Genomic DNA, 17,869 nt, shown 5'->3' with positions numbered 1-17,869 from the left:
CCGGGCCTCCACGGCCCCGCCCCCCGCCCACCCATCCAGCACCGCCCTTGTTGTCTTGGTGATCTCTGGCTCTCCAGGGTGTCCGGGAGTCTCTCTGCTGCAAGCTCCGCACAGACTCCAGGCCGGCTCTCGTTGCTATGGTGATCGCCGGTGCAAGCTGGATGCTTGGATGCGCCGCTGTCAGTCCAACGCAGACCCCGCCCACGACGTCGGCGATTCGTGTAGCCCGCCGGTCCCGCGCGGCTCTCGTTGCCATGGTGATCACCGCCGCTGGCTCTGGCGGACCAGGCCGCGCCGAGCCCCAGCTTTCGCAGCCACCGGTGGTGAGTCCGCTCGCCCACTCTGTCCGACCCTCCCGGTCACCCACGCCCGTGCTGGCACATCCCGTGGCCAGGGCCACGAGGGCACCGCGTCCGCGCCCACTTCCCGCCCTTATAACTGGAAAGCGGCCTAGGGCCCAGGGGCGTCCTCATTTCCGGAGGGCAGACTCTGGGCCAGGCCCGCGCTGGTCGTGGAGGTGATCCAGGTCAGATGCCGGAGGACAACCGGACTCCGCCAAGGACACCCAAGCGCAACCCGGAGAGGAGCCCGGAGAGAGAAAGGAGACAGAGGGCTGTTGAGGAGACTGGAAGAGTCAGAGGCCTGGTGAAGTGAGGGCTTTCAGGGAAAAGGCCTAGTTGGCTGAAAGTTAGGGCCCCCAGGCCCACCTAGAGCCTTCATCCTTTGCAGACTAGGAGCAGGAGACCCCTCCCGACTCTACTTCCACTGCCTGAGCTGTGCCATGCCTCACAGCCCAGTAAGGTAAGCTCAGAGGGGAGCTCCTCCTTGGTAGACACCTGTCAAGGGGAGACCCAGGTCTTCTGACTCCCAGGCAGGGTGGGGCAGGCCTGGTTCCCCCATACCATGCTGCCTGCTGTATGCAGATTGAGAGAAATGGCCTCTGCCCCGTATTCCTGACGGAGAGGGAGGCCTGGATCTGGTTTTATTTATTATTCTTGAGACAAGTTCTTACTCTATCACCCAGGCTGGAGTGCAGTGGCACCTTAACAGTTCATTGCAGCCTTGACCTCCCAGGCTCAAGCATTCCTCCCACCTTCCTCCCAAGTAGCTGTGACTGCAGGCACAGGACACCACGCCCTGCTATTATTATTATTATTATTATTATTATTTTTAGAGACTGAGGTCTCACTTTGTTGCCCAGGCTGGTCTCAACCTCCTGGGCCCAAGTGATCCTCCCACCTTGGCCTCCCAAAGTGCTGGGATTACAGGCATGAGCCACTGCACCCAGCCTGGAGCTGATGAAAAGTTAGGTGAAAACTCATGGGTGAGTTCCCAGGTATTTGCACAGCTCCTTAACTGTCTTTCTCCTGGTTGGGTCCACAGGACTCTGGAAGAATGAGGTCCTGCCCGACACCTTTGGGGCCCCCCGTGAGCCGCGACCGTGTCATCGCCACCTTCCCTAAGGTAGAGAGTCATTATGTCTGCAGTGCTCTCCTGGCACTGCAGCCACATCAGCTCTCCCCACTCTACACTCATGCCTAGAAGTAAAGCAGGTGAATCGAGGAGGTCTGTCCATTGCCAGATTTACCTTGAGGAGCTGGGAGACTGGCCATTGACTGCCCAAGGTGGGGTAGCAAGTTGATGGTGACACTGGGCAGCAATGTGGCCTGGAGGTTATAAGGTTTAGGATTTTGCAGCCAGACAGTCCTTGGTGTGAGTCCTTCATTCTGATTCTGTCATTAAACTGTGTGGCTTGGCCGGGCGCGGTGGCTCACGCCTGTAATCCCAGCACTTTGGGAGGCCGAGGCGGGCGGATCACGAGGTCAGGAGATCGAGACCATCCTGGCTAACACTGTGAAACCCCGTCTCTACTAAAAAATACAAAAAATTAGCCAGGCACAGTGGCAGGCGCCTGTAGTCCCAGCTACTCGGGAGGCTGAGGCAGGAGAATGGCGTGAACCTGAGAGGCAGAGCTTGCAGTGAGCCGAGATCGCCCCACTGCACTCCAGCCTGGGCCACAGAGCCAGACTCCACATCAGAAAAAAAAAAACTGTGTGGCTATGGGCAAATTACTCAACCTCTCAGAGCCACTGTTACATGTTACATGGAGGTAATTCCTCTCATATTTGGTGCCTGGCTCATGGTATGCAGGAACTCCCCTGCAGTCATGGTTGCTGTTGTTCTCATTATCATTGTTATTGTCAAAACAGCATTCCAATTCCATGACCCCAAATCCAGGGCTCTCTCTCCCCTTGCCATTCTGCCTCTGTTTTCCGCTGCAAGCTCACAGCTCTCTTGTGTCTGTATTAAAATCCAATATTAATTGCAGCAGGGAATACAAATTGAGTACAACCTCCATAGGGGGCAGTGGACAATATTTACCAGTATGGCAGATGACCCTGCCCTGTGAGATCCAGCCATTCCGTTTCTTTTTTCTTTTTTTTTTTTAGAGACAGGGTCTTGCTCTGTCACCCAGGCTGGAGTGCAATGGTGCCATCATAGTTCAATCCTCTACCTCCTGGGCTGAAGCAGTCCTCCTGCCTCAGCCTCCTGAGTAGCTAGGACCACAGGCATGTGCTACCATGCCTGGCTAATTTTTAATTTTTTTTATAGAGACGAAGTCTTGCTATGTTGCCCAGGCTGGTCTTGAACTCCTGGCCTCAAGCAATCCTCCCACCCAGGCCTCTCAAAGCACTGGGATTATAGGTGTGAGCCACTGTAACTGGCCTTGCCATTCCATTTCTAGGAATTTACTTGGCAGATATTCTGGCATGGGTTTACAATGTGCATAAGGATAGGGGTTGGAGCAGTTTTTTTTTTTTTTTTTTTTTTTTTTTTTGAGACGGAGTCTCACTCAGTCGCCCAGGTTGGAGTGCAATGGCGCAATCTTGGCTCACTGCAAGCTCCACCTCTCGGGTTCACGCCATTCTCCTGCCTCAGCCTCCCAAGTGGCTGGGACTACAGGCGCCCGCCGCCGCACCCGGCTAATTTTTTGCATTTTAGTAGAGACGGGGTTTCACTGTGTTAGCCAGGATGGTCTCGATCTCCTGACCTCGTGATCCGCCCGCCTCGGCCTCCCAAAGTGCTGGGATTACAGGCGTGAGCCACCACGCCCGGCCGGGGTTGGAGCAGTTTGTAAGAATAGAAGATCAGATACAACGTAAATATCCTCGGAGAGGAGACTGGTTAAACAAGTAATACATCCTGGCACAGACGTGAGGAAGAATGAGGCAACCTCTTCAGGAGCTGACATGCAACCAGAGCCAAAGTAAACCGTTAAGTAAAAATGCAGGGTGTGGAACAGTGTGCAGTAGAGTGTGTGCAGCATACTCCTGTGTGTGAAAACAAGGATAGGGAGAAATGTCTGTTTGTTTATATATGCAGAAAATATTTCTGGAAGGATAGATAAGCCCCTACTCTCAGTGATTGCCTCTGTGGCTTAGGACAGGTGTGGAGGGAGAGATCCTCTCCATGGAATGGCCTTTTGCATCTTGGATTCTGTGGCCAGGCTGGTGAGGAGGAGGTGACTCTAGATAGATCCTGGGTATTTGGAGTATGTGGCCATTCCTCCTTCCCCCTTGTTTACTTTCCTCCCTAAGTTCCTTCTTCACACACCTACAGAGAAAGCCTTTGTGTCTCAGACCCATAGACAATTCTCCATGGGTTTTCCATCTCAACAGAGGCTCAGGCAATTGTTTTCTCTGCAGAGCTTGACAGTGGTAACTAGGGATGACAGAGACTGGTCTTTCTTGAGTCAAAACAAAGGAAAGTGTGATTGGCACAAAACACTCCAGGTATCATGACATGAAGAACCCATTGGCAGAGCAGATGGTGAGGATCAGAGTTAAGCAGGGTTGCCTGACATCACACAGCTGTGCCTGGTACCTCTGGGATTTGACCTGGCTATGTCTGGCTCCAGAGCTCCCTACCCCAGGGAAGCAGTCTAGGGAATCTGTCCTGGTTTCACAGGTGGGATTCTCCCCTCTTGCCCATAATAGTCAGGGATCAAGGCCACTGCTGGCCAAGTTCATCCTGCACCCCAGGGCCCTGAGAAATTCACAGCCAGGTTGGGCAGGGTCCTCAGACTGCTTGCCAGGCAAGTCCTTCCCTTTACTCCACGTGCCTCAGTTTCCCTGTCTCTGAAATCAGCTCACACTTCTTACCCTGCAGCCTTCATTACCATAGTCTTCTAGTCATCCTGTAATGACCATTGTGTCTGGGCCAGTCCCCAGCTTAAAGCTGTCATGGAAGCTGACAGAAAGAAGCAGCCAGCTTGTTCATGGTAGCTGCCACTCTTCTGCAGAAAAGTAGACTATCAGGCTAAGCTGCTCACTTGCATTATTCAGTTACTCCTCCAAAGACCACATGAAAAGGTGCTATTATGAGCATCCCTGTTAACATTTGAGGAAACTGGAGCTCAATAAGATTCTGTAACTTGCCCTTTGCTAATCTTTCACCATCACTGCTGCCTCAATCACTGAGAGGGCAGATGGGCCAGGCAGAGCCCGAATCAATGGCCAAGACACTGGGGCTGGGGGAGGGGAGCTGTGGATCCAAGCAGCATCCAGAAGGACAGAGCAGGTGGCTGTGACTGTGCAGGGGTGGGGGGCGGGGGGCCGGACCATTGCCATACACAGATCACACCAACAGCCTCAACGGTGTCCTTCTCCGCACATCCTTGCCACATTTTGTATTTAGCCTTGGCCAATCCAATGGCAAAAAATAATGGTCATCTTTAATTTGTTTAATCTCATTTTTTTCTAATTACACACCAGGTGAGGGTGGCTGGGGTATATGCAGTTTTTTCTGACCCTGAGGCCCATGCTCTTAAACCACTGCTCAGGTCTGCCTTTCAAGAAATGTGGACGACAGAAAGCGCCTTCTAGGACATTTTCCAGGCACATGTATGCACGTTTTTAAAACAAAATGTCATCAGAGATTCATGGAAGATACGGATTAGAGACAGGGTCTCACTCTCTCACCCAAGCTGGAGTGCAGCAGCATGATCATAGCTCACTGCAGCCTCTATCTCTTGAGCTGAAGCGATCCTTCCACCTCAGCCTCCTCAGTATCTAGGACCACAGGCATTCACTCTTGCACCTGGCTGATTGGATCTTGGAGGATCTGGGCACCAAAAGAGCTCCCCTCCTTTCGACTTGAGAGGGTTGAGGCCCAGAGCAGACAGAGGCCTGTCACATGCATGCAGCAAGGGGACCACCACCCCAGGTGAGACCCAGATCTCTGAGTCTCTGCCTGGGCTCGCCCCTCTGGACTCACAAGGCCCCAGAGCCTCAAGGCTGAAGAAATAGCAGATACAAATGACAGGTGGGTCAGGGAAAGCTAATGAGGCTGCCAGCTGTGAGGCCTAGGAAGGAAGGCTGGGAAGACCGTCTCCCCTCACTGCTTCGCTATGGGGATGGAGCCGCAGCTTTGCAGGATGATGTGTCTGTCTGTCTCTTTGCAGTGGTACACGCCAGAAGCCTGTTTGCAGCTCAGGGAGCACTTCCACGGGCAGGTCAGCGCTGCCTGCCAATGCAGAAACACGGGGACTGTCGGGTGAGCCTGCAGGGTGTGGGATGGGGGAGCAGGTGGCAGGAAGGAATGAGTGCATGAATGCACGTGTGAAAGAATGAACAAGTGAAACACACACACGAGGCTGGCGCAGCCCTGTACAGGCCTGAAGATGACTGGGGTTTTCATCTGGCTTCAGTTAACACACCTGCCACATGGAACAACTTACCCTCTTCTAAGTCACGCAGGTGATTTTTCGGCCTGAGGTCTTGGCACAAGTCCATTTCCTCTGTCTGAAATGTCTTTCCTAATCCCCTCACTTCCCCTTCCCCTTCCCCTTCAGGTCTCAGCATAAGTGTCAAGTCCTCTGGGAGCCTTCTCGGACCCCCCACTACCCTTGCCCCCAAGCCTGGACTGGGGAGAGTACCCCTCCTGGGTGCTCTTGTGCCCCCAAGAACTTATCTCACAGAATTGCAGGCTGGATTCCTCACTAGACCTAGCCCAAGAGGGCGAGGGCTGTGTCTGCCCTGTTCCTGCCATGGCAGCACCTGCCACCACCGGCACAGGGATTGTGAAATAGTCATTCCTTCTTTTAACAAATAGGTACAAGGGCCTGCTTTTGCCCCTCTTCCTTAGGAGCTCATAGTCTGCTCAGGAAGTTGGCTGAGCTCACAGGGGTCACACAGGTGCGATGAGGCTGCCACAGAGCGCAGCTAGAGGTTCCCAAACTGCAGAGCGGGTGAGGCAGAGCTGAGATCAGAATGGCCTAAGTGGCCATGGTGGTGGAATGAGAGTAATGGCATCTGTTGGGGAATGCTGGTGCCATATCAGGTGCTTCACGCAGATGATCTCCCTGACCCCTTAGGGCAGCACTGGAGGTGGGGAGACTGAGGATCAGAGGGTACCTGCTGAAGACCTTGTCAATACCTTTACTCATTCATAGGAGAAATGGAGTCAGGACAAAAGGGCCCTCTGGGAGCAGGGTAGACACAGTCCCTGCTCTCATGGACCTGAAAGGTGACCTGCAGCCCAGGTCACCAGGTGACACAGTGGTGCCCTCTTGCTGTCTGCAGGCAGAGGAAGTGCCTGTCAGATATTTACCCAGGTTGGTTGCTGTGACCGTTTGCCTCCTTTGGGATGAGCTGCAAAAACTCTTAAGGTGTTGTCAATAGTCCTGGCAAGCTGGAACAATGGTACCTGTAGTCCCAGTTACTCAGGAGGTTGAGGTGGGAGGATCACTCAAGCCCAGGAATTTGAGATTAGCCTGGGCAACACAGCGAGACCCCATCTCTAAAAAAATAATAAACAGTCCGAGAAACGCCTCTGCACAGAGTGTACGACACACACAAAGGGTGAGGGTGGCGGCTGCTCTTAGGGAGCAGTAACCCCCAGAGAGCCCAAGAACCTCAGAGCCGATTCACCTCAAGCCACAGCCCAGACGTATAGAGCCTGAGCCCTGTTCAGGGTATACCTCTTGGCCTGTCTGACCCTTACAGATACCTCTAAGTGAGCAGGGCACGGTGGTGTCATGGTCAGGGAGTGCCTGCTTGCAAGAGGCCAGAACCCACACGGGCGCACAGCCCCAGGGGGTGCATAGGAGGGTGAGGGGCTGCCTGTCCCTTGTGCTGGGGTCTCCCTGCACGTGGACCCTGTGTCTGCACCCTCAGCACAGCTCCCCCACAGCATAGACATGCCCATGGCTATTGGTTGGTTACCACAGCCACACCCTGGCCTCCTGCCTCTGCCCCCTCCACCTGTGACTTGGCCTTTTGTTATGCCCATTCCTAATTCTCAGGATGGGGACTTTGACCAAATGTGGTGAGGCGTGCAGCTCTAGGGGCAGCAGAGTCCCCAGCCTCTCCCGTCTCCCCTCTGGTACTGTGGAGGGGGAACACAGTGTTTCAGCAGCGTGGCCCATCCTGTGTCCAGGAGTGAGGGGTGTCTCACCAGCAGAGAGCTCAGAGAAGGAAGGGGCTGTGAGTGTCTGAAGACACCCTGGAAGGCATGCCCGAGGGCAACACGGCCATATTTCTCACAGGCTCAGACTCTCCAAGGTGGTGGTGGTTGGCGATCTCTACGTGGGGAAGACCAGCCTCATCCACAGGTACAAGGCTTCCTCTGCCCCGTCGGCCACCTCTCCCAGCACCAGGTTGTCATACCTTTGCCTGGGTGGCCCAGATAGTATCAACATAGTGGAAACCATGTGGTTTCCAGGAACTGCTGGGCCTCAACCTGCTGGGAGCCAGATAAGGGGGTACAAGAAATCGGGGAGATGACAGGGCTGGGCAGACATTGTGGCATCCCAGGAACCTGGCGCTTGTCAGACTGTCCCCCTAGGGCCAGGGCTCTCCCCTCTACTGCCCTCCCTGCAAATAGCTGCTCAGTTTCGCTCAGTTTCTAACTCGCAGCTTGCCTTCTGAGCTCCTGCAGCCTCCCTTTCCCCACCTTGCCCTTGCTGGCGGCCCTGCCTACCCGTGGCCTGTGTGGACCATCACTTCCTGATGGGAAGTGGACCTTATTTGCCTAAAGACCTTCACTGTCACAAGTGAAGCTTCTGGGCACATTTCTGTGAGTACACCCCCTGTGATGACTTCTTTATCCCCCACAGGTTTTGCAAGAATGTTTTTGACCGAGACTACAAGGCCACCATTGGGGTGGACTTTGAAATTGAGCGCTTTGAGATTGCTGGAATTCCCTATAGCCTCCAGATGTAAGTCGCTGTTTCCCCCGTGACTCGTGGGCGGCTTCCTGGGGCACCTGAGAAAGGATTTGGGGAGCTCCTGCACTGTGTCCATGTCAAGGAGGACTGGTCTAGACAAGCAGAGCCTGAGGGTGTTGTGTGGCACTCAGCTTCCCAGCTCCCAGAACCCCTAGATACTCCCTCAGTCCCAAAGTTGTCTCATTTTGGTCATTGGCTTTGGGGAAGATGCCCACAGCCTGACCTGCTCACCTGCCCATGACCTCCCCAATCCCCACCCTGCTCCTCTCGAGGCCCTGGCTCCAGTCCTTCCCTGACCTGGGCCTCCTGTGATCCCACTCACCAGGTCAGCAGAGTGGCCTCCAGCAGGTCACTTCTGAGCTCTGAGCCTCTCTGTTCCCACCTGTAAAATGGGGTCAAATCCAGTCCCTGCGTGCCAGGCTTGGGCAAGGAGGGCTGAGATGGAGTCCACAGCACCACATCCTTCCTCAGGTCTGAGGCACTCGTCTTTCTCCTCACACTGAAGCCTTCACTCCCTCTCCCCTGCCTTGCTTTCCTTCCACTTCTGTCTTTTTTCTTTGAGATGGAGTCTTGCACTGTTAACCAGGCTGGAGTGCAGTGGCGCAATCTCGACTCACTGCCACCTCCACTTCAAGCGATTCTCCTGCCTCAGCCTCCCAAGTAGGACTACAGGTGTGCACCCCCACACCCAACTAATTTGTTTTTGTATTTTCAGTAGAGACGGGGTTTCACCATGTTGGCTAGGCTGATCTCAAACTCCTGATCTCAAATGATCCACCCGCTTCAGCCTCCCAAAATGCTGGGATTACAGGTGTGAGCCACCATGCCCGGCCCACTTCTGTTTGTCTTCCTTGCTAGGCCCAGAGAGTCTGACTCACAATGGCCCCCACTGGCCTCAGCCCTTTCCTCTGCCTTCCTTCTGAGTGGCCCAGGGCTTACCCTCTCCCACCCCAGCTGGGCAGCTTCCCTCTGCCCCAGCACCTGGAGAATGCTGCAGGCCTGCCTGGGCCCGGGCCCTACTCTACTGTGAGACCTCTTCCTGTGAGACACCTCTACTCTCCTGTGAGACCCTTCCATGTTCCCCTATATGGCTGGCCCTGCCCCCCATCTCCACTTGCCTGCTGGCATTCACCAAGCTCCTTCCTGGTGCCTGAGTTGGTTCCTCAATCCTCCATGCCCTGCCTGGACTGAGCCTTCAGATCCTGTGGATGTCAGCTCCTAACTCTGTCAAGATAGTGCCCCCTTCTCTCAGAACTTCCACAGCCCCAGCAAAGCCCTGGAGATGGAGGATAACAAATCTCGCCCAAGGGAGAGTACGGGTCAGGAGAGTCCTGCAAAGGTGGCTGGGAGAATGCAAGGCTGCAGGACTGAGGGATCCAGAGAGCTGAGAAGAGCAAAGGGCTGGTAGGGGTAGCCCAGGCGGAGCCGGGAAAGACTGGCTAGGGGCTGGGCTCACCCGTGTGACCACAGGCGGTATCTCATTAGAGGGCCCTGAACAAAACAGGGACACTGTCCTGGCTCCGCCTCTCATTGTCTTACATTGAGGCCTTCGCCAGCCTCCCCACGGGCTCATCTCTAGGCCACCATCACCAGCTCCTCCCCCAGAGTCTTCAGAAATGAAAGAAAATATGAATGAATTAATGAAAGAATGAAGCCCAAACCTTCAGTGTCATGCTAGATCACTTGAAAAAAATTCAGACCATGGCCAGGCATGGTGGCTCATACCTGTAATCCCAGCACTTTGGGAGGCCAAGGCGGTCTGGAGTTTGAGACCAGCCTGACCAACATGGAGAAACCTCATCTCTACTAAAAATACAAAATTAGCCGAGCATGGTGGTCCATGCCTGTAATCCCAGCTACTTGGGAGGCTGAGGCAAGAGAATTGCTTGAACCTGGGAGGCGGAGGTTGCAGTGAGCCAAGATTATGCCATTTTACCCTCCCCTGGGAAAAAAAAGGAAAACCCCCCCCTCAAAAAAAAAAAAAAAAAGAAAAAAAAATTCAGACCATTGATGTCTTGTTTGTGATTTGTCTACTTTGCAGTTTATTGAGAAAAGTTCAATTTTGATCTGTTGACCTTAAAAAGCGATGGATTGGGGAAGAATTTTCAGACTCAGCCCTGCATAGTGACTCCCTGCTTTGTTCTAAACCAGGGCGGGTAGATCTCAGTAGGTGCTCTTTCCCCTCTTCTAGACTATGGCCATGGCAGACATCATTAATTGATTGTTGTACTCCTTTCCATGGAGCCAGGGGTTAGCTTCTAATTTCTTCTCACTACTGTGCTCCAAAGAGCTGGAGCTAACTGCTGAGATCCACCTGTTGCTCCCCTGTTAGGTATCCCCAACCCCTACTTTGGGACCTGCAGCGTGGAAGGTGAAGTAATGCCCCAGTCACACCCAAGCAAGTGGCAGAGCCACTGCTGGAGGCCCAGCCTGGAGCCCCAGTGCCATCCACAGAGCCTTCTCTACAAGTGGACTGCTACATCTTCAGAGCGAGGCATGCCTTGGGCCATATGTTCCATTTTAATGTCTCATTCAGAAGGGAGTGAGCTGCAACTCCATCCATCCAGGCAGCAGAACAACTAATGCCACACCCTACTCCACTAGGAATGAGAGAAGTCCACTGGGGGCACCCTAGGAAGGGATCATAAGGAGCTGGGGGTACCCTAGGAAGGGATCATAAGGAGCTGGGGGTAGGGACAGCTGGCTCACAACAGGCACTTCCTGAAGCCCATGCAGCTGGCAGAGGCCTTTAGGGTCTCCCACCCGTGGTCCTGTAATCTGTTGGCTCAAGACACTGTGATTGTGTAACCTGACATCATCTCCCTTTCTTTCTCACCCACCTCACAGCTGGGACACAGCTGGGCAGGAGAAGTTCAAGTGCATCGCATCTGCCTACTACCGGGGCGCCCAGGGTGAGCAACATGCCACGTCGGGGCTCTCAACCGCGTGCAGCAGTGGGGTCTCTGCCAGGCTCCACAGTGGGAATCCCAAGTTCTCTGCACAGGCACCCGTTTTCTGTCCTCCAAGACCCACTGAGAAAACACCCAGGCCACTACTTGGGAACAGGGAAGCTGCCTTCATCCCCAGGCCCTGGCTGACTTTGGCGATCATACCCTTTAAGGACCCTGTGGTAGTGGGTGCTGGCTTTAAGTCTCAGCCCCAGTTTCAGCTCATAAAGATGCTCAGAGATGAAAGTACTTTTTCAGAGGCTCAGAGAAGGGCAGCACTGGACTCCAGGGGCAGGTGGGAGGAGGCTTGTCTTGTCTTAGCAGAGGGGGCTGGGCCAGGGAGGAGGAGTGAAAGGGGGACCGCGGGAGGACTGGCAGGTCCCAGGTGGGGGCCAGCAGAGCTGGGTGCCCACCACTTCCATGGCCAAGGGCAGCCAGGTGGTGCTGGGCAGGGCTCACCGTCAGCAGGGGGCGGCAGCATAAGCTCCTATCGCCTACCCCACCTTCCCAGGAAGAAGACAGAAATGGATTTCAGTGGGAGATGTGAGAGAACCTCAGAAGTATCCAAAACCAGACTCAAATTATAAGGCACCGTTATGTCTACTCGGTAGTGGTGAAAAAGTTACAACATTTTATTTTAGACTTAAAGAAGCAAAAATAGAAACAAACCATGCAGCCCTCAGCCGTGGGTTGGAGCTCCAGCTCTGCCCTGGCCGCATGGCCCCCTGTGCCCTTTGCCTCTTCGGGCCTCTCTTCTCGACAGGATGCTTCTCCACTGGGAATAAGAGGTGCGAGGCGCCTGGCCCACCCCTTCACATGGCAGCCTGGCTGCTGTCATCCCTATCCTCAGTTTTCCCGTTCCTTTCTCTTCCCATCTGCCTTGGAAGGGGTGTGGGTCTCCCTGAAGCCTTAAGCCAAGGTGCAGAGGAAGCCCTTGTCAGGCCCTGGTCACACCCCTGGGGGCAGTAGACAGCATTTGTCTGTAATGTCCTCCACATGGGGTTCCCCTCAGGACCCCAACAGGACCGGGGTGCGGCCAGTGATGAGAGGAGCTGAGGGCCCGGGCTGCATCTCCCGGTTTTCTGCCCACCTGGTTCCCCGGAAGTTGTTTCGCTAAAGTGGGTTGTTGCAAACCATCACTGCTGTAGCTGCCGTTGGTTGAAAGTTGGCCCTGTGTCGGGCCCTGGACTAACAGCTTTTTAAAACAGCTGCTCTTGTTTAATCCTCACAGCAACCCTGAGAGCTAGAGGTCTCATCCTCACCGTTTTACAGATGGGGAAACTGAGGCTCTCAGCAATTTAAGGCCCTCATCTGAGCTCCCTTAGCCGTGAGTGGCAGAGGGTGTCTGACACTAAAGCCCATGCGCTTGCTCCATGCCCACCTTGTCCTGCCTCCCTGGATCCCACACTGAGGCTGGGCTCCCGGGTGCAGGCTGGAGGGTCCTGGTGGGGGACAGCCATGGGGTATCTCCTCCTCAGCCTCCACTGTAGGAGGTTCTGGTGCTGAGTGCTTGGGGGGGCTGCCCTGGCAGTTCCTTGGGAGCTGGGCACCTCTGGGGAATCCCCTTGCCCGCCTCACCTGGCACTGATTGGCTGTTGGCTTTTTCCGGGTGTCCAGTGATCATCACGGCCTTTGACCTCACTGACGTGCAGACCCTGGAGCACACCAGGTAAGTCTGGGCTCTGTGGCCCCTGCAGTCTCCCTGGGCTCAGGAAGCTGCCTGGAAGGGCTCCCAGAGCCCGGCCAGTGGACCCTGACCCCATGGTGGGTGTGAGTGACTGGGCCCCTTGTCAGAACCAGCTGCCCACGGGCCACTTACTGTCCAGCTGCCTTTAACCCTAGAGATTTGTCCCCATTTATTCTGGAGGGGTCAGCACATGAGTGTGAGCCCAGCACAGCCGCCCCAGGCACGTGCTCAGAGGGGCCCCAGCCTGCTTCAATACTCTGCGTTTGCCGTGTTCCAAGTCCTGATACTTTTTGAATGAGGTGCCTCACATGTTCAGTTCACAATGGGTCCTGAAAACTGTATAGCCAGTCTTTGAAGGGACATGAATTTGGCACTTGCAGTCTCGAGAAGAGAGAATTGGCAATGTGACCCATTCAAGAGGCCATCTACTGCTGGGAATTGGCCAGCTACTGGATCCAAGCCCTCTCGCCTTACCTTGGTCTGGGGCATGCGCACCCAGCATCTTCCAAACCCCGTGAGGGAGGCGGGGGTGACATTTCTAGTTGATAAACGTGCAGGACTCATGCAAGGTCTCACCGGGAGAGGCCAGAGGGGGGCCAGGAGGGGTCTTCACCACCTCCAGCCAGGGCTCTGGTATTCCCACCCCTTTGGGTCCAGCTAAGGCCCTTCCGGCTGGAGGTGCAGCATCCTCTCAGCCAGTGTGGGCCAGGAAGCCCTCCTTGTCCCTCCCAGCCCAGCACCCCAGCCCTGGGGAGGTCCCAAGTGTGCTCTCTGCCCCCTGTTTGGGGTGGGAGAATGGGTGAATCTCTCAGCCTCTCCCCCTTGCACTCCAGGCAATGGCTGGAAGATGCTCTGAGGGAGAACGAGGCAGGCTCCTGCTTCATCTTCCTCGTGGGAACCAAGAAGGACCTTCTGGTGAGCAGAGTGGCACTGGAGGTCTGGGTGGCCCTTGGGAAAATGCCTTCCCTTTCAGCCCTCATTGGAGGAGCCATGGTGGGGGAGGGAGGTGGCACAGTGGGAAGCAGGCAGCTGCCTATCCCCCGGGGCCTCCCTGCAAGAGAGCCTGGGACGCTGGGTCAACAAGGGCTGTTTCTCTCAGTCAGGAGCGGCATGTGAGCAGGTCGAAGCAGAGGCCGTGCACCTGGCCAAGGAGATGCAGGCCGAGTACTGGTCGGTGTCAGCCAAGACCGGTGAGTGGGCCGGGGCTGTCAGCATGGTGGGGCAGAGCCCGGCTTTCGGGCCAGTCCCATGGGGCCTGCCATGCAGCATTTCCCTCTGCAGCCAGCCGTCTGTTCCCTCTGTGGCCCTGTGCACACTGGCATCACAGCCCTGCTGTGCTGGTGCCTGGCAGCATCTTTCATTGCCTAAGAGGAGCAGCCTCATCTCTAGAAGGAGGCTGGGAGGCCTGCCCCACAGATGGGGGAATAGTGACTCCAACCCTGTGTCTTGCCGTGCTGGCCCATTCTCCAAGGCAACCCCATAACTACTCATGAGGCAGGTTCCATTTTATGCCTATGAAGTAACTTCCACGGTCACAGGGTGGCAGGGCCAGGATCTAAACACACTCTCACCTGTAACCACTGCACTGTCCTGCCTCCAGCCCTGAAATGCCAGGCATGTGACATCATCTGGCATAGAGAAGGGCCCAGTGACAGGGGCTCCACCCCTTCCAGTATCACTGTGGCTCACAGACCCCAGCTCTCACTGAACCCACTTTCCACCGGGTCTATCCCTGGCCATACTGGGCCCCCAGCCCAAGGCAAGATGCCCAGCGTCTTTGAACCTCCATCTCCTCATCTGGGAAGCAGGTGGTGCCATCCATCTCCCTTTTTTTGTGAAACAAACGTTTTAAATTACAAAAGCCATGTGTATTTACTGAGGAAAACAGAAAATCCAAAGACACAGAGCAGATGGAAAATACAGGTTGTTGGGGGATGAAATGAAGTCATACACAGGGCCTGGCACATAGTACGCCCCCAAGGCTCTGGGGACTCAGGAATTGGGCCCAGTAGTCTTTACCCTGTGTAAGAGGGGACAGCAGATATCTAGTCAGAGACTGGGTGAGCACTGAGGGTTGGCATCACAAGTAGAAGCACCACTTCCCGCCCAACACAAACAACTGGCAGTGCCTTCCACTGCTCCTTCCCGATAGTGAGAACTGCTCTGTGAGAACCCTCCCTCCTTTATCAGAGTAACAGTAAGTTCACCAACAGCTCACTATGGGCAAAGCAGGACTGCCCTGTGCGGTTGTGCAGGTTGCTGGCTGCACAAGGGCAGTGTGCATGTTAAGGGCTGGAAACTGGCCTGCTCTCTGATGGGCAGCCACCTCTACCTGGAGGAGGATGCATAAAGGCTCCATGTGGGGGCTGACAGCAATTCAATCCTCACAGCCCCACCGGACAGGTATGGAAAGTGACAGGAGGGCAGGCATATGTCTCTCCTGAGTTCCACATGTTCCAACACCTGGGCCATATTAGCATCTGATTGGAAGAGGAGATGCTGGGAAGCAAAGGCTCAGAAGTTTGAGGGAGTGGCCCAAGCAGGCAGTGGGGTGGGAGTGGGGAGGCTGGAGCCAGGTGGGAAGCCAGGCCAGTGGACCCTGCCCCTGGCACTGTGCTGCCCACGTGACTGGGTGGGGCTCTGCCCTCCCGTGGTCACTGTTAGTGTCAGGGTGCTCTAGAAAGGGCTACGTGCCAACCTGAAGGTGGGCTGGCCTGGCTTTCACACCCAGATGCATTAAGGGGCAAGGACAAACATTGATGAGGTCCTGGCTGTCTTATGACCCCACAGGCGAGAACGTGAAGGCATTCTTCAGCCGTGTAGCCGCCCTGGCATTCGAGCAGTCGGTGCTGCAGGAACTGGAGAGGCGGAGCAGTCCCCGGCTCCAGGTCGGCGATGGAGAACTAATCCGTGCGTATAGATGTGGCGGGTTGGGCTGGGGAGCAGACCGGAGGACTAAAATCCACATGCACCATCCTCCTGTCACCCGAGACCCTGCCATTTCCTGAACTTGTGGCCCTCTCCTATCTCTTGACCCTCCTCTCAGGGTGTCACTGCAGCCTCAGGCCTGTAGCCTCCCTGATCCCACCTGCCAGGTGAGAGACCCTCCCTAGCCCTCCCTGTTCTCCTGACACATGGACCTCATGGGCATCCATTTGGTTCTCATGGCCCAGGCTGGGCATCCCAGGCTCTGCAGATGTGTCCTGGCCCCGGCTCTCCCAGTCTGCAACGTTGCCCACTCTGTTCCAGTGCCTGGAATGCCCCTCAGCCTCTTGGCCTGTGTCAAGTCATTCAGGCCTTGAACAACAGGGCCAGGAGCTTCAGCTCACAGCTCTGACTCTCAGGGCCGGCATCCCCTGCCCAGTGTCAGCTACAGGATTCTTCGTTGATGCTAAATTACTTCTCGCCTCCTTATAGGAGTGGAAGGGAGTCCACCTGAGACCCAGGAAAGCAAGAGGCCCTCCAGCCTGGGCTGCTGCTAGCTGGGGCCTGCGTGGAAGGCCTCTGCTCCCTGCACGCACACGGACGGGAACTTCCGTGACTGGAGCGGAGACTGGAGCCCGAGCTCTGCAGTGTGTCCGCCCTCAAGCTGTAGTTCCAGTCCCTCCACCCACCCACCGCACTCAGCCCCAGGGCACAGTCACTTCTCTGTTGCAGGTTGGGCGCTAGAAAAGGCCCCCGCTGGCTGCCTGGGAGCCCCACACCACCAGGCCAGTGCAGGCAGAGTGGTGGTCCCCTGAAAGGCCAGTCCATTTGCAGGGTCATCAGTCACCTTTGGCCTCAAGAGGCCTCAGAACTGCAAACTTCTGCACTGGTCTATACCCCTCGGCCATGGCCCACATCAGCAGTCAATCCTGCACTCTTTCCCAGTGATCTTGGATGTGTCCGCAGGATCCATCACAGTGTTCCAGGCAACATGGACTTGTCAAAGTCAGAACCTGAGGGAGAGGCCACCTGCCATTCCCCCTGGGAGTTTTCTCTTGTCAGCAGGACTTACAGTTCTGGGTCTCAGAGCTTCAGGCCTCACTGTCCTTCTGCCCTGGATACTCAAGGTTCCTGGGAAGACCAGCCCTTCTGGAGGACAATGGACAAAAGTCTCTTAGACCTATTCTGGCTGAAGGGTTGTCTCTGGCACCCCTGAGATCCCTAGGTCCTGCCCTCCTGGTCAGCGGAACAGAATGTGCAGAACAACCACTCAGGCCTTTCTGGCCCACTTGGACAGTGCATTTACCTGTGTGCTGCGGCAGGAAGGCTGCACAGCTGCCCTAGGGTAACTCACTCTGCAGCCCTTGAACGTGGCACTGCCCACCTCTGGCACTCAAACTGGGCCTATGCCCACTGCTGCCTCTCCATCCCTCTTTCATTGGCCTGCACATCTCTTAGGACCTTTGTAATGGTGTCCATGCATCTTTGGAGGACTTCAGAGGCCCTGCCGAGTCCAGCATGTTCCCGTCTCCGACACGGCCTCCCCCTGCACGCGCAGGGCAGGCGGAAATAGTCAACACCTTCCCCAGCGTCTCTGCCCAGTATGCTTGTCCACGGGATCTTCTTACAACTATGAACCAGCCCCACCGCCCCATGCTCCTGTTGCCTGGCTATGCCCACTCATCCCACCCACCCCGTGCTGTTGCTTCTTGTAGATGGTGAGCACCTTGCAGGCAGGTTTCTGATCAGTGCCATTCTCCTAGGGCCTGGCACACTGCAGCTGTCCTGTAAATGTTCAACTCAGCGATTGCCAAATACCAGTTAGGGAAGAACAGTGGCATCTTTTTCTGTTCATTCTCCCTTGGACATATTTGACATATTTTTTGCACTTTTTTTTTTTTTTTTTTTTGAGACAGAGTCTCGGTCTGTTGCCCAGGCTGGAGTGCAGTGGCGCAGTCTCGGCTCACTGCAAGCTCTGCCTCCTGGGTTTGCACCATTCTCCTGCCTCAGCCTCCCGAGCAGCTGGGACTATAGGCGCCCGCCACCACGCCCGGTGAATTTTTTGTATTTTAGTAGAGA

General features: G+C 55.4%; 1 protein-coding gene across 2 annotated transcripts; it reads left to right on the top strand.

Moving 5' to 3' along the window:
• The first annotated feature begins 137 nt into the window (after positions 1-137).
• RAB36 (RAB36, member RAS oncogene family) lies at positions 138-17,672 on the top strand. Of its 2 annotated transcripts, none has more exons than XM_017889772.1 (12): positions 138-323; positions 730-801; positions 1,384-1,464; positions 5,465-5,556; positions 7,550-7,615; positions 8,120-8,221; positions 11,078-11,142; positions 12,796-12,847; positions 13,699-13,780; positions 13,965-14,055; positions 15,656-15,753; positions 16,283-17,672. In XM_017889772.1, the coding sequence occupies exons 1-12, from the start codon at positions 138-140 to the stop codon at positions 16,532-16,534; spliced, it is 1,239 nt and encodes a 412-aa protein (XP_017745261.1). In that variant the 3' UTR covers positions 16,535-17,672. The 2 variants fall into 2 exon arrangements, with proteins under 2 accessions (XP_017745261.1, XP_017745262.1); XM_017889773.1 differs by having other exon boundaries at positions 15,656-15,775; positions 16,283-16,465.
• The last annotated feature ends 197 nt before the right edge of the window (positions 17,673-17,869 follow it).

The sequence above is a fragment of the Rhinopithecus bieti genome, unplaced genomic scaffold (genome assembly GCF_001698545.2).
Source record: "Rhinopithecus bieti isolate Rb0 unplaced genomic scaffold, ASM169854v2 scaffold_19723, whole genome shotgun sequence".
NCBI classification, from domain to species: domain Eukaryota; kingdom Metazoa; phylum Chordata; class Mammalia; order Primates; family Cercopithecidae; genus Rhinopithecus; species Rhinopithecus bieti.
This window is presented reverse-complemented; position numbering and strand designations above follow the sequence as displayed.

What these genes read in the sequence shown, in the direction of transcription:
- RAB36 (XM_017889772.1), top strand. Translation starts at nt 138, where the DNA reads ATGGTGATCGCCGGTGCAAGCTGGATGCTTGGATGCGCCGCTGTCAGT. An exon ending in AGAAACACGGGGACTGTCGG is followed by an intron (nt 5,557 to 7,549) that starts GTGAGCCTGCAG and finishes TATTTCTCACAG; the next exon opens with GCTCAGACTCTCCAAGGTGG. An exon ending in AAGACCAGCCTCATCCACAG is followed by an intron (nt 7,616 to 8,119) that starts GTACAAGGCTTC and finishes TATCCCCCACAG; the next exon opens with GTTTTGCAAGAATGTTTTTG.